Source organism: Urocitellus parryii, chromosome 11, assembly GCF_045843805.1.
Source record: "Urocitellus parryii isolate mUroPar1 chromosome 11, mUroPar1.hap1, whole genome shotgun sequence".
NCBI lineage: Eukaryota > Metazoa > Chordata > Mammalia > Rodentia > Sciuridae > Urocitellus > Urocitellus parryii.
In genome coordinates, this window is record NC_135541.1 from 37,796,914 (window position 1) to 37,824,331 (window position 27,418).

At 48.5% G+C, this 27,418-nt stretch overlaps 1 protein-coding gene across 1 annotated transcript; it reads left to right on the forward strand.

Annotated features, from left to right (window-relative positions):
- Positions 1-4,522: 4,522 nt before the first annotated feature.
- Positions 4,523-27,418, forward strand: Cimap2 (ciliary microtubule associated protein 2). Its single transcript, XM_026381868.2, has 10 exons — positions 4,523-4,575; positions 5,306-5,393; positions 5,857-6,021; positions 6,206-6,328; positions 9,475-9,612; positions 9,745-9,888; positions 11,481-11,642; positions 12,788-12,913; positions 14,877-15,010; positions 27,346-27,418. The coding sequence occupies exons 1-10, from the start codon at positions 4,523-4,525 to the stop codon at positions 27,416-27,418; spliced, it is 1,206 nt and encodes a 401-aa protein (XP_026237653.2).

The window sequence follows — 27,418 nt, forward strand, 5'->3', positions numbered from 1 at the left end:
CCGCCGGTGGGTGGGTCCCAGCGCTGGCTGGGGAACTCCCTGTAGTTGTTTCCGCTTTCGCTGCTCAGCTAGACGTCGGCATTGCACAACCAGGTGTGCCAGAAAAACAGGTGCATCGCCAAATGCGGGGCGCGCAAACCCTGGTGGGAGGCAAAAGGCAGATTCTCACTTTTTACCCAGCAGAAAAGGAAACAAGCTGAGAGGAGGAGAAGGACTTGCCCAGGTCACAGAAGTGGGGCGTGCCCAAAGAGGCCTGGAACCCAGTTTGCCCAAGGCTGGCCTAGCCTTTCTTCCGGGGGCGCTGCTCCGCCCTCCCTGTGTGAGCTGAGCTGTCAGGACGGCCCTTCCAACTGCGGAAGCCACCCTGGGTTCTGATGCTGTCCCATCCTTTCTGCAGTTCCTCTGTGCTCTTCCTCTCTATAGAGCCTGCCACCTCCCTCCTCTCTTCCTTTGGCCACTATTCACCCTTGGGCTTTCTCTGCCTGCTCTCTGCTCAGCAGTGGCCCCTGTGGAAAGACTATGGCTTCCATGTGCTGGTTCTAATCCCATTTCTCCAACCCTAATAACACATCATTGGTCATTCTTTCTACTTTCCTTCTCTGTGACATGAGGATGACAGTTTCTACCCCAGGGGCAGGGAGTTACCAGAGGAGGTAAACCTGATACTTGGCCTCTCTGGATAAAACTCTGTTCTATTCTTTCCCCTTGGCCCCAATCCTGTCCTGCACCCCACCTATGGCCCTAATTTTCTTGCTCTGGCCAGTCTTCCTCTCAGGATTGGAGAGATCCCCTGACCTCTAGCCTGCAGGCCGGGCAGTGGTGCTCCCTGCTGCAGGGTGGAGTCTTCTAGAGGCTGAGTCTTACAGACTCAGGTCTGGACTTTGGATCCCTCCTCATTCCACCTGAGACTGGGCTCCCACCACCAGCTGCTGCCTCATCTTCTTGAAAAATACACCAGTCTTCTCAAAAGAGGAAATATAGCCAGTTCAGTGAAGTTAGGGGACATATTTGGCCTTGGCAATAGAAAGGTAAATCAAATCAAGATTTTGGTACAATTTTTTAACCTGTTGATTTTTAGGTATTGTATTTAGTACATTTAATACTTTTTAGTAAGGAGTTGTTACTATAAATTTCTGGCAATCATAAGATGAATCTTATTTCAACTGCTTGGGTATCAGAGATGGATTCCCAGAGGGTTTAGCTTTTTTTTTAAATTGTGGCAACATATACTTAACATAAAATTTATCATTTAAGGGTATAGTTCAAGGTCATTAAGTACATTCACATCATTGTGCAGTGGGGCTGGAGATGTGGCTCAAGCGGTAGCGCGCTCGCCTGGCATGCGTGCGGCCCGGGTTCGATCCTCAGCACCACATACAAACAAAGATGTTGTGTCTGCCGATACTAAAAAATAAATATTAAAAAAAACTTCTCTCTTATCATTGTGCAGCCATCATCCTTTCATCTCTGGAACTTTTTCATCTCCCCAAGTTGAAACTCCTTATCCATTAAACAATACCCCCATTCCCTCCTTCCCCCAGTGCCTGGGTCCCCACATTCTATGCATTTGACCATCCTAGTACTTCATGTAGGTAGAATTGTACAATATTTGTTCTTTTTTGTTTGGCTTAGATCACTTAGCATAATGCATGAGTCAGAATTTCCTTCCTTTTCAAGGCTGAGTAATAGTCCATTGTCTGTATATGACACACTTTGTTGAGCCATTCATCTGTTGGTATACACTTGAGTTGCTTCTACCTTATGGTTATTGTGGTCAATGCTGCTTTGAACAGAGGTGTATTATACAAATAGACATTTGGGTTCCTGCCTTTAATTCTTCTGGGTATATACCTAGAAATGGAATTGCTGGATCATATGGTAATTCTATGTTTAATTATTTGAGAGTATCCCATGCTGGTTTTCAAAGCAGCTGCATCTTTTGTTTTCTCCACCCCAGCAATGCACAAAAGTTCCAATTTCTCAACATCCTTGCCCACATGTGTCTTGTTCTATTTCTTTTTCTAATAACCATCCTGATGGGTGGGCTCAGCTTTTGATCTGACTTTGAGATGATGAGTAGGAGTTGGGAGGAGAAGGAGGTTAGTTGTGTGTGTTTTTAGAAGCAGAAAACGTTTGAAAATGTCAGAGGTTCCTCTTGTGCCTTGTGTGTCCTAGGGACAGAACAGCCCCAGTGGCTGTACCTCATAGAACCTGGGGAAGAGGTGATAGGAAATGAGGACCAAAGGCAGCAGTCAAAGCCCACTCAGAACCCTCAGTCCTGCCTGGAAGGCTGGGTTACATCCAGTGACAGGACACAGGGCTCCCAGGTCTGGGTGGTTAAGCCTTGCAGCCAGGAAGCTCTCAAATGTCCTAGAGACCCATGTCCGCTATGTGACGTATATAATTGACCAGATATGACCAGGACAATTTATTCTCGGTTTGAGCTTTAGTTTCCTTTTCTGTACAGTAAGAGTCGGGTGATGTTAGAATAGTGCCTACAGGAGGGAATGAGTTAGTTGTTGGATAGGGAAGTTGCTGTGCTGGGGATGCAGGGGGTTGCCTCCAGCAGGCCGTCTTGCTGAAGAGCTGACTCAACCTGTCTGTTCTGGCTTGCCTGGCAGGGGGACTCCCAGCCCAGTGCACCTTGGCTTTCCTCTTCTGTCACCACTCCATGAGTCCCTGAACCACAGGGATCAGGCCCAAAGAGAAGCTGCAGCGCCTCTGCGGGCAGGTCTGTGCCTCTGTGAGCACATGTGAACAGACCCCAGCTGGTGGAAGGTCCTCAGTGCACAGGGCTTGACAGTGTACACACCTCCTGGACACCTCCAAACAGCTCCAGGAAGCGCCAGCCCTGTGTCCCTGCCCAGGTGAAGAAATTGAAGCTTGGTGAGGGTACTTTACCTAAAGCCACCAGCTAGGAAGCAGTCAGTTGCTGAGGATTTGTGTGCTTTGGGAAGTTGGACTACGTTCATTTATCCATTCACTTGTCACTCAACAGATATTTATTGAGCATTTACTGTGTGATGTGAACTGTGCCAGGAGTGGATGAGATAGTCTGTCTGTTAGATGGAGGCTTCTGCAAGATCTCTTTCCAAGAACTGGGAATGACCTTATTGAGCTCCTGCAGTATACTGGGAGTGTTACCTAAATTAGGTCACTTATTTTTCATAGCAGCCTGTAGAGACAGATTTATCAGCTTCATTTTGCAGATAAGAATGCAGAAATACAGAGAAGGAAGTGTCTTACCTAAAGTTCTACTGCTGGGGAGGAGCAAAGGCTGAGCCCAGGTAACTCAGTTTTGGGTGTATTCCTGAGGCCTGTTGCCTCTAACTATCAGCCTAGCAGTGCAGTTCTACCAGCTGTGGCCATGTGCCCACCAGGCCTGGAGCTCAAATGTCCATCTGTGGGCTGTGCTTGAGGGCCACCTTTATTTAAATACCAGCTTGGGCCTGGAAGGAGACCTACTGTGCCTCTCGTTTATTTTGCCAGGGACTGGATGCAGGACCTGGTGCATGCACATCCTACCTCTCTTGGGCTTTGTTTTTGTCACCCTGGAATGGGGTGTACATCTCTGCCAAGTCCTTGCCTAAGGCCCTTGGGAGGTTCAAAGGTGACTATGGAGAAGATAATAGACAATCTCTTAGCACAACCAGGGACACAGGTGGGAGGTGAGGTAGGAGAAAGGAAGAGAGGGTTTACCTGTGCCTGTTGTGGGTAGACACACCTTCAACTCTTTTTGTGGACTGACAAGTCAAACATGCTTCAATATTGTGAAGTTTGGAACTTTCTCCAAAAGCCTTCCCTGACCTGTCAACCCACAGGTTGGATCTGAGGCCTTCCTCTCTCTTTGGCCTGACCATACTGGGTGGTCGTTGTTTTCCCCACTAGACTCAGGGCAGGGACCACACTTTCGTCCCGGGCACTCTGCACAGTGTCTGCCCAGAGTGGTTGTCAGGGTGTCCGGAGGTACCTTATCACCTAGCATCCCTGCATCCCTCCGCTTGTCGGTCCAGCCTTACCCCGCCCTCCCTGACTGTCCCTTCTCCTCCTTTCCTCCCCCACTTGGGGAAGACGGGGTGCACTTTGCCCTCGTCTGCCCTCTGGCGGGATTCAGGGTCCTGTCGGCAGGGGTCAACTACAGGCGGCACTCTGAACGTTCGCGCCGGTCCTGAAGGAGCCCTGCAGAAATCAGAAACAGTTCCTCAGCGGGTGACTCTAAAGCCCCACCCAGGGGCGGCCACCCTCTTTCAACACCAGCTGGGTCTCCTATATCTGCAGGGGCCTAGGACGGTGCTGTGGCCAGGGGGTGTCGAAAAACTCAAAATGAAACCACCAGGAGGCGGCACGGGCTCCTCGGCAGGGCGCCACGCGGGCACCGACGCGGCCGGGGCTCCGCGGATCACAAGGCCGGGTTGCCGTGGCAGCGGTGGCGGCCGCCAGCCCGCCCAGCAGTGGCGGGGGGCGCTGCCAGCAGTGGAAGCCAGGCGCCCGCAGGACTCGCGGCCCCGGCCACGCCAGCGCCATGTATGCGGCCAAGTGGTTCCAAGGGGCGCCCTTCGGGGTGCAGAGCCACAGGTGGGGCCCACCCGCATCCTGCGCTGGTACCTATGTCCCAGGCAGCCCGAGGGGCCCGTGGCAGCCACTCTCCCTGGGAGGGAGGGGCAGAGGCCCCCGGGTGGTCTAGAGCCCAGGAGAGGCGGGCACTGGGGGCTGGCCTTCCCCACCCCCCTGCACATCTGCAGCACCTCCGGGCCCAGGCTGTTCCCTTCCTAAGCTTCTTTCAAGCTGTCACCATCCTAAGCTTTGCTTCTTTTCCTTTCCTTTGTTCTTTCTTTTCCACTTCCTTAGTAAGTTCTTGAAAAACATGACCACTGCAACTTCTCTGCAAGGTTTAGAAAGGCCACAGGCCTGGCCTACTATGTGCCCTGCACAATCCTAGGATCTGTGGCTACAGCAGTGAGCAAAACAGTAAACTGTACACTTAAGGAGTTTGCATTCTTGTGGGAATGTGTGTGTGTGTGTGTGTGTGTGTGTGTGTGTGTGGTGTGGTAGGGGATAGATATGTTGGGGAGTGCTAAGGGTTTTGGAGAAACACCAAGCTGGAAGAAGGAGCAAGAGGGTGGGTGTGGGTGGGATGGTTCGAGTGGAGCAGTACCCCTGATGGTCAAAGCCACTACAACTGTTCTTCATGGACTGGTTCCAAAGTCACCTTCTCTAGGAAGCCAATTCCTCCCATCCTGAGGACCACCCAGGTCAGGGCCAGGTGCCAGGCTTTGGGTTCTTACTGGGCCTCTGTCCCTCCTAGATTTGATGTGTCTGCTGTTTATCCCAACCAGAAGAAATACAGCACCTTCACAGAGACCCCGTACTCCACGCATCATTCTGTGGAAGTGGTGAGTGGGCACTGCCTCCCTACCGCCTCCCACGTGGTCTGGCCATTGCTCCTCTGAGAGGCCCACCCTGGTGGCAGCTGAGCTGTGTCAGCTGTGTCACATCCCCCTCTGAGTCAGGCTTCTGATGTGTTTGATAAATGCAGGACGGTAGGTGAAACCGCATGCTGGGGGCCACAGGTGACCTGGCTTCCTTTCCTAGCTCCTGTTCTGTCCAGCGGCAGGCTCTCAAGGACTCACTGTATACCTCCCTCCATGGAAAAAGGCCAGTGACGGAGGAGGTCGTGAGAGGTCCTTGAGGGCCAACCTCTGGGTGCCAGGCTTACTACTGGGAGATAACTTACCTGTGATTGGGCCAGATTGTTACTCTGGCCCAATCACAGGTCCAGGGCAGCTTGGGGAGGACTTGCTCTGGGGTTGGCCCGGGTGGATGTGACTATCCCACTCTGACCACACTCCCTCTCAGTCCCACATAGGACCAGGAACCTATAGCTCCAAGGAGACCTGCTTCAGCAAAAAGAAGCTGAAGAAGGAGGTGGACACAGGCTGGGCTCTGGCCCAGCAAGCCATCCGGCTGACCCAGCTGCCCCACTTCCGGTACCAGACCGTTGTGAGAGAGAGGAAGTTGCAGGTGAGGGCTTTGCACCGTGCCCGCTGGGGCATGTCTCCTGATTTATTATGGCTGCTCCAAGCATAGCTTGAAGCAGGGCCAGGCAGAGCTCATTCTTGAGGGAGCAACACCATCCCTTGGGCTCCTTCCTGTGTGGACATTCCCTAGTTTATAGTTTTCCTCTCATTTCCTTCTTTTGGCGCAGGAGCAAAAGCTGGGGCCTGGCTCTTACAACTTCAAAGACTTCTTACAACAGTTGCAGCAGAAGCCAGGCAGCAAGCGGGGGCTGCTTAGCTCTGGGGAGATCCGCTTCCGTGGTCTCATTGGGGTACGTGTTCTGAGCTCCTTTTGGCTGTCTGCAGAGGAGTCCTTCCACCCCACCATGCGGTCTGTGGCAGACCATGTAGCCTGGGTGGTTCTGGAAATGCCCTTCCTTGTACCTGTCTCTTCCCCAGGCTTGGCCAGACTCTCCCCTGGGTCTCCACAGACCCTCTGCTTCCCTGTGCCTCAATCTTCAGCCCACTGGCTGTCACGATTTCAGCAGGGATGGGTCTGGTTCATTTTTAGGTTCCAAGAAAAGAACCCAGCATATATTAGGTGCTCAATGAATTCATCCATTTATGTATCCAGTCAGCCAACCAGGAGATCACCAGTAAGTGCCTACTAAGTGCTGTCTTAGGCCTTGGGGATCTGGAAATAACCAAGATAAGGGGCTGGGGTTGTAGCTCAGCGGTAGAGCGTTTGCCTAGCATGTGTGAGGCCCTGGGTTCAATCCTCAGCACCACATAAAAATAAATAAATAAAGGCATTGTGTCCAACTACACCAATTATAATAATAATAACAACAACAACAACAACAAAGACAAGCTTCCTGCCCTCGTAGAGCAAACATCCTAGTGGTAAAAACAATAGTTCAAAGAAGGAAGTACATGTTTAATTGGGGCTAAGAGGACAAATGACACAGGGAAGAGCTAGAGAGTGCCAGCAGGGCAGTTTACAGAACACAGTGAGGAAAGGCCTCTGGGAGGAAGTGCCATTTGAGCATAACTTGCAGGGCATGAGCAATAGAGACTTATGATATCTGTGTTAGAACATTCCAGATAGTGGGAACAGCAGAGGCTAAGGCCCCGGGTGCCAGCACGCTTGGCAAATTAGACCAGTGGACAGAGAGCAAATGGATACATTTCCAGGTGCAGAAGCTCCCCACCCCACCCCAGAGAGCAGAGTGCCTGGAGGCCTTTGAAGTGAGTCACTGCCTTCCAATCCAAATAATAATAGCTGATACCCGCCAGCACTTGCCATGTACTAATTAATTTAATCCTCACAACAGCCCTATGAAGGAGGCACCACTATTGTGTTCACAGGTGACAAAACTGGAGTAGAGAGGGTGAGTGATCAAACCATTCAAAGGTCACAGAGCTACTAGGTGACAGTAGCAGAATTGGAATCCAAGGTGTCCATCATATAAACAAAGCCCAGTGGCTTGGTTCCCTTAGTTCTTGGATTTTGTTCCTTTTCTGTCCAGGAGAGAGTCTCTGTGGGGTACAACCCAGCTGATAGCAGAGAAGTTGGGGGTCAAGTCTGAGAGTGTCTCCAGCACTGGAGAATCTGTGTTTGCTCCTTCTGCTTGGGGGAACTTCCCACCTTCTCCCATACCTTTCTTTGGGGATCCTTCTCATTCTTCAAGCTCCAGATTTTATTTATACACACACACACACACACACACACATAAATTTTAAAATTTTTATGTTATGTAAATACATATATAATGTAAATTACATATATTTATATATATTACACATATTTCTTATTAGTGACCATTCATTCCTCAACTCTCTTCTCCAATTAATCCTGCCTGGGTCCTAAAAGCTCTGACAGCATCGCATTCTAGTTAAAAATCAGGCTTTCACACCAGCCCAATGTGATATAAAACTTCTAAACTTGAAGATCTTATGGAAGAAATGAGATTATGCTGACAAACCCAACACCGAGCTTAGCTCCATCCATGAACCTCCTGGGTCAGGCCCTCCCCCCCAGGACTTGTAGTGCACTCTGCCCCCCCCATCCCAGTGCCAGGCAAACAGTACGGGCTCAGGAAGGACAGGGTCTTAGAGCCGGAGCCCTCATGCTGCCTGTTTCTGTATGTGGGAGGAATCTGGACATGTGGCTTGCTTCTCTGAGACTCAGGGTCCCTTTCTGTTAACTGTGGATGGTGTCGACATGATCTCATCAGGTTGCCACCAGGACCAAGATACTAAGGCTTTCGATATATCTAGCACACAATTTAGGGGCCCAGCTTCCTTCCTACCCTTAGGGATTTTCTCTAGAACACACCAGGGCACCTGAGCTTTGGAGGGAGGCAAGGTATAGTCTCATTCTTCTGGGGACAAACAATCTGATGCCCACAGTGGCTTGAGCTCCCCAAGTCCCTGATGTCTCTGCCCAGCCTGGCTTCCCCAGGGCCAGCTTCCAGGACCCAGAGGTAGACAGGGCTGAACCATCTGTGGAGCAGCAGTGACCCCACGTGGCTAAAAGGTGCAGACTGGCTGCAAAAGTCCTGCCAGGTTTTTACCTAAGGATGCCCACCCATCCCCTACACTGCAGGTAGATTCTCCCCACAAAGGGCCACCCTTTGACCCTGGCAGTCCAGGCCCCAGATGGTCATTCCAGTCACAGTTCTTAACTCCTCCTGCCCCCCAGGACTGTCAGTCACTCTGCCCTGCTTATGTGTGGGTGCTCACTATGTGCCAGGCACTGTTCAGGGAACTTTCAGACCTTATTGAACTTGGTAGTTATTACCCTGGAGGGAAGGTATTGCCATCCCCTTGTTATCAATATGCACCGTGAAGCTCAGGAAGCCTGAGCTCATTCAGCTAGGAAGCAGCTGTGCCCGGATCTGAACCAGGACTCCAGTTGTTTCTGTTCCCCGGCACTGTTCACCACACAGTGAGAAAGCCATTCACGCAGGTGTGGGTGCCAAGGACGAAACTGCTGAGACCACAAAGCAGGCAACTCCCTGGGGTGACAGGGGACGGAAGCCTTCATTCTCTGGAGAGATGATGTTCCAGCTGGCTTTGCAGGATTAGTAGAATTTCCCAAGGTGAAGAGAGCAGGACAGGCATTTGAGGTGGCGGGAGGCACAAGCGAGCCAGGGCAGGGAGGTTTGGCAGAATGTCATGTGCTCAGGCTGCAGCAAGGAGCAGCGCTGGCTGAAGCATGGCATGTAGAAAGCAAATGGTAAGGCAGGCCTTGGACAGGACAGCGGGTCCTCGTGACGAAGACAGACTTAGAGGTGGAGGCGTGAGCTGTGGAGGCTCATGGGTGATGTGGTATGCGTTGGGGGTGGGGACACTCGGGCAGCCTGAAAATCCTGTTCCCCATGTGGGGGTGGAGATCTTACAAGCTTTTTCCTCAGATGCACCAACAATGAGAGCAGGACTGGTGGCCTGTATGTCCCCACTTTGTGTCCCACAGAACTATTATCCAGGCCCCGGGAATTATGGGGAGAAGGGCAACCCATACACTCGGCTGGAGGAGAATGCCTGGAACCGGTCCCATTCCGAGGGCCTCATGTGCAGGATGTCAAACAAGTCACCACCTGAGGCTCCTCAGGTACCCCCAGCCTGGCCAGGCTCTTTCACGTGGTTCTGGAGGGGGTTCCCAGGGTTGATGGGGAAACTGAGGGCCTGAGAGGGCCTACCCCCATGGCTCCCCACCAGACACTGTCACAATGCTGTGCTCTAGGGGAGTGGTTTAGGACCTGGCACCTACTCCTTCAAAACTGGCATCGAAACCTACCTAGCACGATCTACTGGCACCCGCGGCCCCTATGACATTTTCTCTGGTGACCGAAGCAAGCCCCCGCCTTTTGGACATTACTCTGTGCAGGTGGGTAGCTCATAGGGTTCCTTCCCCAGCAGATGACAGCCCTTACTCGCCTATCCTAGGACTGCTGCCCAGTGCCCTTCCCACACCCTGCTCCCTTCACCCCCAGAGCCAGGGAGGGACATGGCTCCTGTATTAAATGAGGAGACTGAGGCTGGCCACACAGCAGAGCTGGAGTTGGACTCTGGGTAGACTGTCTGTTCCTGTGGCCAGTTCTCTTCTCTGCACCAGCAGGTGCTGCACTGGGGCTCAGGTGACCCATGATGTCAGGGTTGTGTGGGTGACTAGCTGTGGGGCCTGCAGGGCTCTTGAAGACACAAGTGTGGGTGTCCCACTATTTCAGAAGCATTTCCCAGGCTTCACAGACCCAGCACAGGGGCTGGGCTAGTGCCAGTGCTCTGCTAATGAGGCAGAGAACTGACAGGCAGGAGGGGAAGCTGGGGTAGTATTCCAGCTTGCCGCTACCTTTCCTGCCCTCATCACGATCCTGTCACGGGATTCCACAGCTCACTGGGCTCTGCTTTCCTGGTGCTCACAGCAGTTGGGACTGAGTCATTGTCCACCTACCTGTTCACACAGCCTCCACTGCATGTTCACCCCCTGTCTACTATCAGTCTAGGTGTGGGAGGCCAGCCCTGGGGAGTCCATATCCTAACGAAAGAGAAACAACCATCCATGACTAGGAAAGAAATTTTGGAGTGTTAGCACATGAAGAGGGTGTCAGAGCTAGAAAAGTGGTGGTTAATGTGGAAATACGCCTGGGCCACTTGGTTAAGAGCCTCTGCCCTGAGACCTGCCTGCTCCCCTGGAATCCCTCAGACCTTCACTGACCAGTCATGGAAACCACATCCTGCCACAGGGGCTTCCGGGACCCTCTGCTGATGCTGCAGCCAGTCGACTCTGATTGGCAGGTGCCAGGCCACCCTGCCTGTGCTTGTTTGTTCTGTCCTCATAGACTTTACTTTTTAGAGCAATTTTAGGTTCACAGCAAAATTGAGTGGCAAGTAGAGTTCCTATGGATCTTCTGCCTCTCCCACCCCTGTCAAGATCCTGCGCCAGAGTGGTCCATTTGTTATGATCAGTGGACCTACAGTGATACACCTTTGTCAACCAAGCCTAAAGTTTGCAAGATGGCTCACTCTTGGTGGTATTCTTTTTGTGGGTTTTGACACACATGACTGTATCCACTGTTTTCATATCCTACAGCATAGTTTTGTGGCCCTAAAAATTCTCTGCTCTCTGCCAGTTACACTGGTTTTTATATATTCAAAATATGGTTCCTGCCTAGACCAGTGCCTGCCTCAATATACGTCCAATAAATCAGAGAAAGAAAGAATGGATAAAGGCAAGCTGGGTCTCAGGGTGTAACCCAGAGGTGGAGGGTGCAAAAGACTGACCCCACCCCAACCTGGGGCCATAGTGGGCCTTGGGGCTGGCCTGGCCCTTGCATAGCTTGACCCAGGGATGTCCCAGTGGAGTAGTGAATGACACCTTGGATTACTGGTGAGTGAGGGACAAGAAGAGGGTGAGCTCTTGACTTTTCTGCAATAACATCTCTCTCTCTCTCTCTCTCTCTCTCTCTCTCTCTCTCTCAGAAAAAAAGGCCCAGGGAACTGATGAATTACAAGAGCTTCGTGGATGAACTTAACTCACGTCACAATAAGAAGCATGGAGTTTTTTCAGAAATTCCCCGCGACCCGAAAACCCCTCCAGAGAGGATTTACTGGTCCACCCTTAGCCAGTGCCCCCGAAAACTAGTCAGTGTCCAAAGGCAGCTCCCTTATGGGCTGGGGAGGTGGGGTGAGGTGGCTTGTTTGTGGCGGGGAGAAGCTCATTTTTAAAAAAAAAAAAATTTATATTTTTTTTATAGTTGTACACAATAACTTTTTTTTAAATTTATTTTTATGTGATGCTCAGGATCGAACCCAGGGCCTTGCACATGCAAAGCAAGCGCTCTACTGCTGAGCCATAACCCCAGCCCCGAGAAGCTCATTTTTAGGGACAGACCCACTGGTTTCCAATCCTGGCCTTACACTTTTCTTCTTCTGCCAGCCTCATTATATACCTGCCCTCTGAGGACAGAGAGGCGGCTGTGAGCATTAGATTTTTCTAGAAGCTTAGAGCCTGCCGTGCCTGGTTCCCTGGTCATGCTCAGCCAGTGTTGATATCCACCCTGCCCTCCCCCACTGGCCCTCCAGAGCTGGAGAGAGGGCAAGGGGAGACTGGATCTGGCAGATTGTAAGGGGTCCACCTTCAGAGGTCTGCCCACCTGCTCCATCCAGGGACTAGCAGTTTCAGCCTAGTTCAAGGCAGTGTTCTCTGGGGTAGGGGACTTGAAGGGGGGGACAGTCAGTGCTCTGCATAGGCCCTGGGCTTTCTTCAGGCCCCCAGGCTGGGTCTGTCTAGAAGGGCATGGACCTGGAGTGGAATGGGCAGAGGAAAACAAGGCACAGGCAGCTTCTGAAGGCCTGCTGGCCATTTTCCACCACACCCCCAGGGGTCAGCATTTGTGTTTCATAAAAGGAAACCGAGGCCCAGACCTGGGAAGGGATTTGCTGGAAGGGATTTGCCGGACTCCCTCAGGAGGGTGGGAATGAGCTGGACTGGCACCCCGCTCCAGGGCCTGTGTGCTGTCTCTCCCCAGGCTGCTGTCTGGAGTATCTCTCTGGACCCTGCCCAACCATGAGGCCTCTCAGGAACCTGAGAAGAGATGTCAGGCTGGGGGTGGTTAAAGTGGGATGCATGGGTCATGAGGGCACTACAGGGTCCCCTCGTGTCCCCTGTCCTTGACTCAAGGCTCAGCATTGCTGAGCAGGTAAGACTGCTGCCAGGAGCCCCCACCTGCCCTGGCTGGGTACTGCCAGGGCCTCTTCAATGCTTGGCCTTCATTTCTTCCCCCTAGAACACATCTGGCCCTGGTTCATGGCTTCCTCAAGAGACGGAGATCAAACACGTCAACCGGCCGCCATTCCTCCTGGCCTCTAAGCGTTCAGGTGTAAAGACCAACCAGATAGTTTTGGGAAGCTGGGTGAGTAGGCCTGGGGTGGCGGATATGTGTGACAGGCAGGGAACCCCCCTGCCTCTATAGGCAGCCTTGAACCCTCCTTGCCCCTGAGCACTGATCCTCAGATGGAGCTGGAAGCCATCTCTCTCTCCCTCCCTCCCACGGTCTTCCTTCTCCCCAGGCTTTGGCTAACTCCAGGTAGCAGCACCATCGCAGGCTTGTTAGGACCGAGGTGGCTGACACCGCAGGCCTGGTAGGGCCCAAGCATTGGCATTGATAACAAGTTTTCAGATGACGGTGATGAAGTTGTTCCAGGGACTACAGTTTGAGAAGCAGCCAGCTAAGCCATCTCAGACCACCCTGGCCCATTCCCAGGGAAACGATTTTTTCATTTTCTCTTTGTATTTGTCTTGTGGCCTCAGGGGCAGCTGCTGGAGTTGGCCCATTTTTCATCCCTGGGTCAGCAAGTCCCCCCAGCTTGACCCTATTCTCTTCCTTGTCCCCAGAGGCAGCCCTCCCCATGTGTGTGATGGAACCTATAAGCTTGCAGTGTTCTTGTAAAAAAGGCCAGTTCTTGGGCTTTGCACATGCCTCCTTCATGTACATGTACACACATGGTCAAAGGCCTGACCTCATTCTGTTCCTCCCTCCCTCCCTTCAGTTTTTAAGTGTACCTTTTATTGGCAACTAATGATTGCACAGAAACACACAGGAATCCTAAGTGAACAACTCCAAAGAATGCCTTCGCCCTGTGACCAGCCTGTGGTTGGCTGGATTCCTGTCCTATGACCAACCCCCAGAGCATTCAAGAGCACATTCTGTGCACCCCAGGGTCTCCTGTGCATTCTGTCCCCTTCGGGTAGCCCTGTCCTGACTCCAGTAGCACAGGGGAGTTCTGCCTGACTTTGAACGACTGTTTTTGTTTTTTAATATTTTATTTTTCGGTTGTAGTTGGACACAATACCTTTATTTTATTTATTTTTATGTGGTGCTGAGAATCTGACCTATGGTCTCGCACATGCTAGGCAAGCGCTCTACCGATAAGCCACATCCCCAGCCCCTGAATGACTGTTTTTAAGGTCATTGGTCTCCCTGGGCACATCTTACTTATAATTTATTCACCTTCTTATGGTTCCACCCCTCCCTATCCTGTACTCCCCAACCTGAGCTTTTGGGGTCCCCCAATTAAAATGTTTAGACTGGAGCCAAATGACCACACTGCCACCTCAAGGTCAACATCTGAAGTAGGAAGGGCTGACATGTGATGGGTTTCAGTGATGGGACAGGACCCCCAGCAGGGAGCCTGTGTTCCTGAGTAGACCTCTCCTGTGGTCCTGTGGGAGGCAGTCCACTGGACACTGGTCTAGACGCTGGGTCTGCATGTCTCCCCTCAGCACTGCTGCCTGTGGATGGCTGGATTCCTGTTCTGCCTTTATTCTGCTTTGCTGTGTCACCCTGGCAAATTTCGTCTCCTGCCTGAACCTCTGTAGGCAGATATCTGGGTGGGATGGTGGATGCGCTTCCTAGGACTGCAGGACAGAGCACTGCAGACATGCTTCACAACCAGAAATGAGCTCTCAGAAAGAGCAGCTGTGGAGGCTAGATGACCTAGATCAAGTGTCAGCAGGAACACGCTCCCTCTGATACCTGTAAGGGAGGGTCCTTCTTTGCCTCTTTGTAGCTCCTGGCAGTGTTTCCTACCTTGTGAATGCAACTCTCTAATCTCTGCCTCTGAGGGTGGCCGACACCTTGGATCAGGGTCCCACCCTATGCCAATGATCTTAGCCCTTTATATCTGAAACCACTCTATTCCCATAAAGGTCACATTCCAAGGTACTGGGGTTAGGACTTCAGCATATCTTTTCTGGGGGGCGTGATCCAACTCATAACAGCTGGGGTAGGCAGGGTCGGAGGGGAAAGGAGGAGGCCTGAGATCACGTGTCTGAGGCAGGCTTGCTAATGTCCTGCCGTCTTCTCCCTGGCACAGAACCCAGTAGGGGTGGGCCGCTACCTCAATACCACGCGGTTGGAGAACAAGGACACACGGCAGCGATACCGGTCCCTGTACATGGGTGAACCCAAGCGCTACCTCTCAGATCTGAACCGGGACAGGATCATGCAGTGAGTGCAGCTGGAGCTGCAGGAGAGAGGGGCAAGGGGAGGGAGGGGAGGGGGACGGTTGACCCTGGGATGGACTGGGGGTCATGCTTGGTTCCCATGGATCATGACTGCTTCCCCCTAAAGCCAGCCAAACACAGAGGCAGTCAGAGACCATCACCTTCAGATCGTGACCACCTACATGCCAACTACTGGCTGTGTGAGTTGGGGCGTGTTGCTTAACTCCTTTGAGCCTCGTTTCCTTCAACTGTCAAATGAGCAGGTGGCTGAGGAGGCTCAAATGAGATGATGATCTAAAACTTTTGGTAAGGAAAAGATACCCACTCAACACTAAATCCTCTACCCCTGACCCACACAGCCCTGGATAACTCCACGGCACGGAGTCTTAATTCCCTGGCGCTCACAAAGGGGTTGTTAAAACTCATTTCAGGAAGATGTTGTGAAACCTAAGAAAGAAAAGGTACATGAAATGCTGTGGAAAATAGAAAGGAGCTTGTAAATATTAAAAGTGTTGTGTTTGCCTAAGAGGCCATCCTTTGCAATATAATCTCAATTTCAGAAATGTTCAAATGTGAATAAACATGCACTTTAGAATTCAGCGTTTTGTTTTCTAGAAATTGTGAGGCTCAGGGACCAGATCCTGGGGACCAGATTGCTCAGGGGAAAAAAAAAAAGAACAGCTGTTGAGTGCAATTTCAAAAAATCTTTTATTTTTATCAAAGTAATCCTGTGCCTTCCTCTTTCTTGATTCACTCTCTTATTTCAGAGGGTTCCTGAGAAAGAACTTTGGAAGGTAGGATTTTCTTTTGACAGACTGCATGCCTGAAAGTGTTCTTTATTTTTCCCACTCCCAACAGCTGATCTATAATTTGGATGAAAATAAAATCCTAAACTGGGATTTTGAAGGCTTCACTCCCTGATTCCTGATTTTCAGCATGGCTGTGGAGAAGGCTGATGCCATTCTGGCTTTCTGTGACTTGCATTTCTCCTCTCTAGAAGTTTCCAGGGCCTTCTCTTGAGTTCTGGAATTCCATGGTGATGTGACTCGGTGTGGTCGGCTTTCACCCACTGTGCTGTGTATTTAGTGGTGTCCTCCATCTGGAAACTCAGCACCTTCCCTACTTAACCACTGAGCCACATTCCCATCCTTTTTATTTGGGGACTGGGTTTTGCTAAATTGCTGAAGCCAGTTTTGAACTTGAGATCCTTCTGTCTCAGCCTCCCGAGCTGCTGAAATTACAGGTGTGTGCCACCAGGCCCGGCTTCTCATTTTCCATCTCTGCCTATTCTGTTCTACTTCTTTCTAGTAAAATTTCCTTGTCTTTGTTTTCCAACCCTACTCTTCTTGCCTTTTAAAATTTTGACTCTCATATATATTTTTTTTAATTTCCAGGAGATCTTTTGCTCTTGTGGGTTGCTCTTTTTTTTCTTTCTTTTAATAACACCCAGTTCTGTGTCATGTACACAGTGTGTCCTGCTCCCTGCATTGGGTCCTGTTCCTCTAAGTTCCTTTTCCTCCATCATTGGTTCAAGTGTCAGAGGACAGCACCTTAACAATACCAGGAGCCTGGCTGGGGATCTGGTCATTCACTCTAATGTTTTTAGGGCTTTTCTCTGGATCTATTTGGTTCCACTAGAAAAGACTTCTCCATCCTGGGTCGGGGTAGGTGTGGTTGCTGGTGCCTGGGAAGGGTTGGGTGGCCTCCTGCCGTCTGTGCACCTCCCCTCACCCCTCTATTCCTGCTTGTGCCCATCTGCCTAGTTCCACTAGGCCACAGGGCACCTCTCCACGCACTAACCCTCCAGTCCCTGAGAGAGGGCGAGGGATTGGTGGGGTCGTGTGTAGCTTGCTCTCTGGTGCCTCCAGTGCCTAGGCCAGCTCTGGGTTTTGTAGCAGGAGTACCAGCTTCTTGTTGTCTTCTCTGCGGTCTTCTCAGGTCTGCTGATCCTTCCCCAAAGCATGTTTATGTCCTTGTCCCCTGATATCTCCTCTCTCTTCCTCTGTCATCTATTTTATTTAAATCCCTTTGTACATCTTTTAGTGGGTTGCAAGAGGGAACAGAGATCAATGTGTACATTCACCTGCCTTGCTTGATGGTAATTCATAAGAAACACTGTTAGTGTGCAAAAGGATCTTTCCCCCTTCCCAGCCGAGGTGGTTAGCCTTATTTTATGGATGTTGAACCAACACCAGAGAAGGGAACAAGGGGAGCCACTTGCCCTGTCACACTTGGCGACAGAGAGAGCAGCGACTAGAATCCAGTCCTTCCTTTCCAGGGCAGTGTCTGTCCTTCCCACACACCAGTGCCTGTGTGAAGATTTGGGGGAGCCAGGAAGAGGCCATGCCCAGCTGTCCACAGCCACCCCTTCCCAGCCACTGTTTCAGCAAAGCTCTAGGTGACATAGCATTTGCTTTGCAAAGGACTCTAAGGAAGGGAAGGATGCTGTGTCCCACTGGGGCCTCTGTCTTCTTCCCCCTTGGGACTAAAATTCTCCATCACCACTATTCTCACACTCAGGCATCTGAGAGTCTCTCCTTTACAACTTGGCTTAGAATTCCATCTGCCACTTAACTCTGTGACCTCTCAAACAGACTGTTTCTGAAAAAAGATGGTCATAGCTACTCTGCAGACTCTGTTATGAGGATTAGATGAGATGATCGTGAGAATGTGCTCTGTCCCGTGGATTCTCTTTGTAGGGATGTTGCAAATGCAGCTAACTCTCCCCTTAGCAGCTGATGCTTTGGCAGAATTTTGTGTTTTATTTATTTGTGTAAGGGGTAAGTTCTTTTTTAAATTTTTTTTTATTTATATGTGACAGCAGAATGTATTATGATTCTTATTACACATATAGAGCACAATTTTTCATATCTCTGGTTGTATATAAAGTATATTCACACCAATTCATGTCTTCATATATGTACTTTGGATAATAATATCCATCACATTCCTCCATCATTTCTAACCCCATGCCCCCTCCCTTCCTCATCCACCCCTCTGCCTATCTAGAGTTCATCTATTCCTCCCATGCTCCCCCTCCCCATCCCGCTACGAATCAGCCTCCTTATATCAGAGAAAACATTTGGCATTTGTTTTTTTGGGATTGGCTAACTTCACTTCGCATTATCTTTTCTAACTCCAACCATTTACCTGCAAATGCCATGATTATATTCTCTTTGATTGCTGAGTAATATTCCATTGTGTTTATATATACCACATTTTTTGTATCCATTCATCTATTGAAGGGCATCTAGGTTGGTTCCACAGTTTAGCTATTGTGAATTGTGCTGCTATAAACATTGATGTGGCTGTGTCCCTGTAGTATGCTGTTTTTAAGTCCTTTGGGTATAGACCGAGAGGGATAGCTGGGTTAAATGATGGTTCCATTCCCAATTTTCCAAGAAATCTCCATACTGCTTTCCATATTGGCTGCACCAATTTGCAGTCCTACCAGCAGTGTATGAGTGTACCTTTTTCTCCAGGGGTAAGTTCTTTATAGATGCTGGAAATGCACATTATTCAGGAAAGAAATTGCAGTGGTTTAACTCTTTTTTTTTTTTTTTTTTTTGGTACCAGGTATTGAACTCAGGGGCACTTGACCACTGGGCCACATCCCCAGCCCTATTTTGTATTTTATTTAGAGACAGAGTCTCACTGAGTTGTTAAGCACCTCTCTTTTGCTGAGGCTGGCTTTGAACTCTCAATCCTCCTGCCTCAGCCTCCCAAGAGGCTAGGATTACAGGCGTGTGCCACCGTGCCTGGCAGTTTAACTTATTCTTGTTGTCAAAGACCCGAGGAAAAGTTAGAGATTTTTTAATAGAGGGAGAAATGGAGGGGGGCATTTAAAAATCCTGAGGGAGGAGGGAGGGCTTTGAAAGAGAAGGAGGAACCCATTGAATATAACTAGACACTTCTTCCTGAAGTCATAAATAAGACATGGATTCTTATATCACTATTATTCAGCATTGCTTTGGAGGTTCTAACAAATGCAGTAAGACAAGAAAAATAAATAAGAAATATAAATATTGGGAGGGAAGAGCAAAAATTATTGCAGTTTGTAATGATATGTGTGTTTGCTAAAAAATTCTAAGACAGTTAATTTTAAAGCTGTAAAGCTTAGAAGGCAAGAGCAGTGAAATGTATGAATGAATAGTTCCCTCCTATGCCACAGGCACAGTGAATAGAAAACTGAATTGAGAGAAAAAGAGAGTTCCATTCTCATTAGCAAAACAAATGATAAAATGCATTGGAATAAACTTAAAAAGGTCCGTTTAAGGCACATATGAAGAAAAATATAAACCTTTACTAAAGGATGTTAAAGAAGCCTGGATAACTAAGGAGAATATCATTTTCATGGAAAGAAAGACTTGATATTGGGAAAACATTATTTCCTTTGGATTACACATTTAATGCCTTTAAAATCAAATCCCAAAGAGCTTGGCAGAGGGGAACTGGATAAATTGATTATGAACATCATCTGAAAGAGTATATAACTAAGAGTAGTTAAAAAAATAATGATACTATTTAAAAATGCATGAGCAGAGAGATCATAACATGGAAGATAAACTCCAAACTGTTGATCATGATTACCTCTGGATGGGAGGGTTACCAGGTTCTTTCACATTCTACCTTGTTTATTTCTGAATTGTTGGATTTTTTTTTCAGAATAAATATTTATTATCTTTAAAATCAAGGAAAAAATGCAAACAGAAAGAGGAGGACAAGAGTTCTTGAGATAGACTCATCTCCAGCCAAGAGTCATCCTTTGTTTTTCAGTCCCCAGTTTCCCATCTGTGAAAGGGGAATAAATTGTGCCCAGCAGGGACACAGTAAAGCATAATCGAGGCTTGTGAATGCTCTGAGCAGGAGCTAATCAATAGGTCTGGTGGGTGTCAGATTGTCAGGCTGCTGAATGATGCTCCCTGGGGCTCAAGTTCCTCATTTCTACCAACCCCTGACCCCACTTGGGCTCCTGAGTTAGGACTGAGCCAAGAGGCCCAGAAGATAAGTGGTGGCACGGTGTGAAGGAGTCCCTTATACACTGTTTCAAGGACTGATTCATTTGCCAAAGGTGCTCAGTGCTTCATTCTTAGGCACATCTGAGCTGGTGATTGTTTTTAGGTGAGTGAAAATATTCTCTTATTCACTCATTGAAATTTTCAATTCTACATTCTTAATCGCTAAGGGTTATTACTTTTCCTGAATATTCCAGTAGACCAAGTGTTCCATCTGGTCACCTCTCTGGACCTTCTGGATCTTTCAGCCAGGTCCTCTTAATACTAGCTTGCCCACTCTCTGGCCACAGGACAGGAGAGCCTGCTCCTGACCATGCTCTGCACCACTCCCTGGCTCTTCTATCTCATCGGGCCATTGGCCACACTCTGATCTGTACTTGAAACAACCTTCCTTTGGTGACTATTTGGAAAACTATTGTTTATCCACCAGGCCTCTGCTTAAATATGAAGCTTCCCCTGGCTCTTTATTCTAAGCTCACTTTATACATCCTCAGGTTGGAGCACTTTTCCATAATTCTGGAATTATTCTTCACATGCCTTTGGTCCCTACTAAACAAAAAACTTCTCTTTTCTCCAGCTCCAGTGTCTTTCTAGCAGTCATAGAAGGAACTCAATGAATATCTGTTAGATGATGTGTCAGTGCATTCGTTAATGCAGTGGGACAGGGTCTGGATAACCCTGAAAGGAGCACATAAGAAACTTCCAGTTTGATTTGGCAGAAGGTTGTTTTTCCTTAAAAAAAAATCTTTGGTCTGATGTTTTATCATGAAAAATTTCAAACACAAAAGACTTGAAAGGATTATATAGTGTATACCTGCATAACCTTTCTTAGATTATATTATTAACATTTTTCTTTCTCCCTTTCTCTCTCTCTTTCTCTCTTTTCTCCCTTTCTCTCTTTCTTTCTCTTTCTCTTGTACCAGGGATTGAACCCAGGGGTCCTTAACCACTGAGCTACATTTCCAGCCCCCCCTTTTTATATTTTATTTAGAGGACAGGGTCCTGATGAACTGGTTAGGGCCTTGCTATGTTGCTGATGCTGGCTTTGAACTCACGATTCTCCTGTCTCAGACTCCAGAGCTGCTGGGATTACAGCATGCACTACCACGCCCAGCACATTTTACTCTTCCTGCTTTATGACATATCTTTCTATCTGTCCTTCTACCGATCTCTTTGTTTGTTTATTTGTTTGCAGTACTGGTGACTGAACCTGTGGCCTTGCTCCTGCTAGACAGGTACATTCCCAGCACTCTATTCATCAATTAAAGATCTTTTATTTTTGAAAAATTTCAAAACAAATGGAAGACATCAGCACATTTCCTAAATACATCAGCATGCAGACTGGCTTTTTAGTATTTCAATCTAAAATCCATATTCTTTATCTCAAAGTCTGAAAATGAGATCCATGTTCATTCTCTGTAATAATAATATATTCTGATATTCTTGGAGTGTATATGTAGTGATTTTTGAAAAATCACTTTTAGTCTATTTACTTTTGCAGAACCTGGGATTGAACCCAGGGCCTCACACATGCTAGGCAAGCATTCAACCACAGAGCCACATCCCCAACATGTAGTGGTTTTGTATGCATGTATTCTATGCAGTAACTTTAAAGGATAGGTATTAATTTTAATGTTTCTTAGTTGGGACAACTGAAGTTTAGAGAGAGAACATCACTATCCAAGTCACTGTCAGTATGTGGCACTGGTGTGTACATTCCTCAAAATAGAATGCGCCTTTCTTATGTCAGGCACCATGCTGGCTCCTGGGACACTGTAGAGGAGACAGCAGCTCTGCCCCAGAGTGGCTCCCAACTTCATGGGGAAATACACTCCTCCCCTCCCCATAGTTACAGGAAACGCACAAGAGGAGGAATGAGGGCAGGTGGGACACAGAACTAGTCTCCTGGTGGCCACAACACCTACCCCTCTCTTTCCCCTAAGCTTTCTGGAAGATGAGACCAGGGGGAAAGGCTTTTTGAACCCAGGAAGGCTGAGGCAGAGTTGGCTTCCATCCTGACCCATCTCCCTGTCCTCATCCCACCTGCCCTCACCCGGTCACTTTCCTTTTTCTACCTGGACATTTGTGCATGCTGTTTTGGTGAGAAATTTGGAAGTCTGGGTAGGAAGGGGGACTCTTAGGAAGCTCAACCTGCAGAGTGCCCCTCCTCCTCCCCTCAACTCCCACTATACAATTACTATGCAGCACAGAAGCCAGGTGGTTGCCATAGAGACAACTAAAAGATAGGGCTTTAGCTTCAAGGGAGGGTGGAGTGCAGAGAAGGCCATATTTCTTCCCTCGCTTCTTTCCTCCCTCCCTCCCTCCCTCCGCTTCTCCCTCATTTCTTTCCTCCCTCCCTCCCTCCCTCCGCTTCTCCCTCCTTTCCTTTTCTTCCACCTTCCTTTCTGTATTTCTTGTGAGAGTGGATGGAGGTGGAGATTTGAGCTGATGGGCAAGGGAGTGGAAGGTTGCATCTTGAGGTGGAGGAACACACTCCTTGCATGGGTTGGAGGGGTGATCTCTCAACACCAGGAGAAATGGTGGCTTCGGATGGGGGCAGGGGGAGACAGAAAGGTTGATAATTCAGTTAAATTTAGTAAACACTGCTAGGGGCAGGGGTCCTTGTCCTTCGAAGGTCACAGGCAAGTGGGGCAAAGGGAAGTGATTGATTTAGCATCAGGTGCATGATGGGAGTGTGGAGTACAGAGAGACAAATGCCCACTCTGCCTGGAAAGGAGGTGGAGAGATGGAAGATGCTGCAGGCTGCCCCTGTGGGCATGGAGGGGTGAGCAAACTTGGCCCGTTGAGGGATGGCTGAATAGCTGGGGGTGGGCATGGGAAGGGGTGTGGAAGAATGAAGAAAGATGGATTAGTCGGGTGGGATCAGCCGTCTGGATGTAGGAATCTGGACTCTTTGCCAACACATACCTGCAAATCAAACTGCAGTTGACACAGAAGGTGTCTTTGGACAGGGCCACTTGGGATATGCAACATTAGGGTGTGTTAGTCAGCTTCCTGTTACTCTGACAAAAAATACCAGAGAAAATCAACTTGGGCTGGGGATATATCTCAGTGGGTAGAGTGCTTGCCTTGCATGCACAAGGCCCTGGGTTCAATCCCCAGCACCACAAAAAAACAAAACAAACAAAAAGCTTTGAGAAAATCAACTTAAAAGGAGGAAAGGTTTATTTTGAGTCATAGTTTCAGTCTACGATCAGTTGGCTCTGTGGTTTTTTGGGCCTGTGGTGAGGGGGGTCCATTATGATGGGGAGCATGTGGCAGTGCAGAACTGCTCACCTCATGGTGGCTAGGAAGGAGAGAGAGAGAGAGAGAGAGAGAGCAAGGCTGAGCAAGCAGCATGTCAATATCCCCTTCAGGGTCCACTCCCGCCGTGACCTAAGGTCCTTCCACTAGGCTCCACCTCCTGAAGGTTCCACCCCACGCCTCCCCAATAGCCCCACAGACTGGTGATCAAGCACTTAGCACCTGGCCTTTGGGAGACATTTAATATTCAAACCATGACAGAGTATGACTTGCCTTTTGCCTCACTGAGTCTGAATTACAGGTAGGGAACCCTCAGGGGATTATAAAACATAATGATAGACCCTAAAAAAAGAATTTGGGGAGTTGAATGGGGTTCTGTTGACTTCAAGCCCTGTAACACTGGACAAGTCACCTGACTTCCCAAGGCACACCTGTTCCTCCGTAGAGCTCAGCATTGATACCAGGGACCCAGCAGGCAGCCTGGACTCTGCTCTATCCAGGGACGCCCACTCAGATCAGCCTGTTCTTCCTACCCAGGCTGGCCTGTTAGAACTCTGACACATTCATGGGCTTCAGGTTCAAAATGCAGGTTCCAGTCCTGGCTTTGCCATCTTCTAGCGCATAATAACCCTGGGCTACTAAGTAAGTCTCTCTTTTCCTAGTTGTAGAATGGGAATAATAAAGCTTGCCCCCAGGCCACTGTCTGTTAAGAAATAAGACTTGCTACCAGCCCCTTCTCTCTAGCCAGCACCCCTCAGCAAGGAATAGGGAGGTCACTTCTTCCTAGTTAGCCAAACTCTGCTACCCACGGGCAGGAGGTAGGAGTTCCTGGTGCCTGCATTTTGGTGGCTTCAAGTCTTTGTGACAGCCCCAAAACTCTTACACATTTTCAATGCTCCCTAAGGAGAGCAAACACCACTCTCTTTAGCTGTTTCAATTTGAGACACATTTGTTGAGTGCCAAGGATGTGCAAGGAGGCACTTTGGGTTTGCACTTGAAAGCAGGGATGTTTGTGTGGTAGAAGCAGCCACTGCCCTGGAGACAGGAAAACAGACTTTCTGTCCCTCGATTGCAAAAATCATTTAATCTTTCTCTGATTGGAGTCTATGTCTGGACCAGACACCTGTGTTTCAGGCCATGACCATGTTTCCGAATGACTCAGAGTTGAGGATGGAATGTACTGGAGAGGAATGGAGAAAGTACTAGGGGAGTTCAGAGAAGGGATAGACTACGTGCAGCTGGAGATTCAGGGAGGGTGGCTTAGAAGAAGCAGCATATGAGCTGGCCCTCAAAAACTGGGTAAGAGCTGGACTTGGAAAAACAATAATAACCACTGATCAAAGACTAACTGTGCGCCAGGCACTGAACTTGACAATATGTACATCTTCTCTTGTGGGCCTCACAAAGCACCATGAGGTATGTGTTATTCTGTTATGTTGATGAGGAGACTGAGTGACTTTCCCAGAGCTATAGTGAGTTACTAACTGTATCAATGAGCTATTGCTGCATCATAAACCAGCCCAAAACTCAGTGGCTCAGAACAATAGCTATTTGTTATTGTTCATGGACCTATGAGTCAGTTGGGGGTCTGGGATGGTCTTGGATGGAACACCTAGACTTCCATGTGGACTCCCATCCTCCAGAGGGTAGCCCAGGCTTGTTCTCATGGAAGAGGCCAGGCTTGGTAGGAAGTATGCAAGGCCTTCTGCAGCCTAGGCTCAGAATGCCACGTCATTACTTCTTCTACATTCTGTTGGCCAAAGCAAGTTATAAGGCCAGCCCAGATTCCAGAGAAAGGGAAATAGTCTCTACCTCTCAGTGGCAGCAGCTGCGAAGTCACATTGCCAAGGACACTCTGGTGCCAGGAGACATACAGGCTGCACCATTTTTGATCTCTGTTTAGTACAATAGCAGAACAGGGTTGGTCCCTGGTCTAGTTGGCTCCAAGCTTTCTTTCTGAAAGGGTTCACTTCTTCCAGGGAGAAGGAAAACATTTAGAACAGAGAGAAGAGCATGAGGAAAGGAAAGGAAGCAAAAAAGCTCAGGATGTGTTGGAACACACTCCCCGGTTCCTTATAAATGCTGTGTGGAGGGTGTGAAGGGCTAGAGTGGAGAGGAAGGCAGGAGAGGTTGGTTAGGTCTGACCCTGAATGTAAGGTAAGCTGCCTGGGCTTCATCCTGCATATTTTGTGGGAAGCCATGGGATTTTTTAAAAAGTCAAATTTATAGTAGTATAACTTACATACAATAAAATTCATCCTTTTAAGGTCTACAATTCTATAAATTTTGACAAATGCATAGAGCCATGTCACTACCACATGGAAGAAAGTTCCCTTGTGATGTCTGTGGTCAACCTACTCCTATCCCAGCCCCTGGCAACTATTAGCATGATTAATATCCAGAGATTTTTGCCTTTTTCAGAGTGTCATGTAAGTGGAATCATCCATATGTAGACATTTGTGTCTTTTCCTTTCATTTTACATGATGCTCTTGAGATTCGCCCAGGTTGTATGTGTCAGTAGCTTATATTTTCCATGCTGAGTTAGAGTCCAATGAATGGATATGCCACGGTTTATTTATATGCTCTCAAGTAGAGGGGAATTTGCAGTGTTTCCAGCTTGGGCAATTTTTAATAAAGTTGATACAATAATAAATAGCTAGGTACAGGTCCTTATGTAGACATGTTTTTGTTTCTCTTTGGCAAATATCTCAGAGTAGGATTTCTAGGTCATTTGGTAAGTGTATATCTAGCTTTGTGAGAAACTGCCAAACTATTTTGAAATGGCTGTACTGTCTTGTATTTGTACCAGCAATGTCTGAAGGTTTTAATTGCTCTGCATCTTGTCATCACTTGGTATTGATAGGTTTTTTTTTTCTAATTTTAACCATTCTAATAATGTGCTTCATTATGGTTTAAATTTGCATTTCTCCAACGACAAGATGTTGAACATCTTTTCATGCACTTCTCCGTCTCTTCTTTGTTCAAGTGTTTTAAAATCTTGTGCACATTTTAAAAATTGGGTTGCTTGATTGTACTAAGCTTTGAGAGTTCTTTATAGATTCAGGACACTTGTCCTGTCTTAGATATGTGTTTTGCAAATATTTTCTCCCATTCAGAAGGATTTTAATGAGAAGTAATACTGTGCTTTAATAAGTTTACTCTGTGGCATTATTGGGTGGAGAATGGAGTGGGGAGAAATAGAGAGAAGGGGAGTTATGGGCCAGGCCAGGGGACGTGGGGATGGGCAGGGGGGAGTGAAGAGACAAAGAGATGGAGACCCACTGGATAGCAGGAAAGGCCCCCTTTACCCCAGTGAACCCTCCTTCTCTCCTTCTCACTTCTTTCCTTTGGTAAATATTTGTGGAGCACTTACTAAGCATCAGGTGATGATCTAGGCAAAGGGGAAAAATACCAAGGAAGAATCCACCACCTGCCTTCACAGAGTTCGCCTCTAGATGGGGAAGACAGATAATAAACAGGGACATAGGTGTGTAAGGCTCACTCGGGATGCTCTTTGACACACAGCCAGGGGTTCCTGTGGGAATGCCATCTTCCTATTGGCTCATGGGAAAGGGACCAGAGTCCTCAGAGGTTCACTCCCAGGACAGAATCTAAGCAGAAAAAGGAATGTGGGACTGAGGTCAGGAGCCCTGGGCCTGGATTCTGACCTTCCCTCTGATCTGCAGGTGACCTCAGGCAAATTCCCTCTTCTTGGTCTCCCTCTCAGGGTTGGCCTAGATGTTCTTTCAGGTGCTATGAATTTTTTAATTTGAAGTTGGTTTCTTTTTTTTTTGGTTATTTAAATTTGAAGTCTTTACAAACAGACCTGGGTGCTCTGATAAGCCCAATAGGTGCAAGGTGGAGGGACCTCCTGAGGATCAGATCCTTTCATTGGTACAGGTCTCAAGGTCATCGATTTTGGCCCCTCATCCAGTGTGGGATCTCGGGGAAGAACAACAGACAGGGACCTATTCATTTCTTGGGGTGCCCCTCTAGGGATGGGGGGCCTACTCCCTTCCAAGGGATTACTACATTATGTCTTTCTCTGTCTTTTTAAAGGGAAAGGATCACACCTTTTACAAAGGGCAGGTGCCCTCCAACTATGGATTATAATTCAAATCCAACTCCTTAA

Coding starts and splice junctions, on each gene's coding strand:
- Cimap2 (XM_026381868.2), top strand. CDS start 4,523: ATGTATGCGGCCAAGTGGTTCCAAGGGGCGCCCTTCGGGGTGCAGAGC. Junction 6,022..6,205: donor TGAGAGAGAGGAAGTTGCAG/GTGAGGGCTTTG, acceptor CTTTTGGCGCAG/GAGCAAAAGCTGGGGCCTGG. Junction 11,643..12,787: donor GCCAGTGCCCCCGAAAACTA/GTCAGTGTCCAA, acceptor TCTTCCCCCTAG/AACACATCTGGCCCTGGTTC.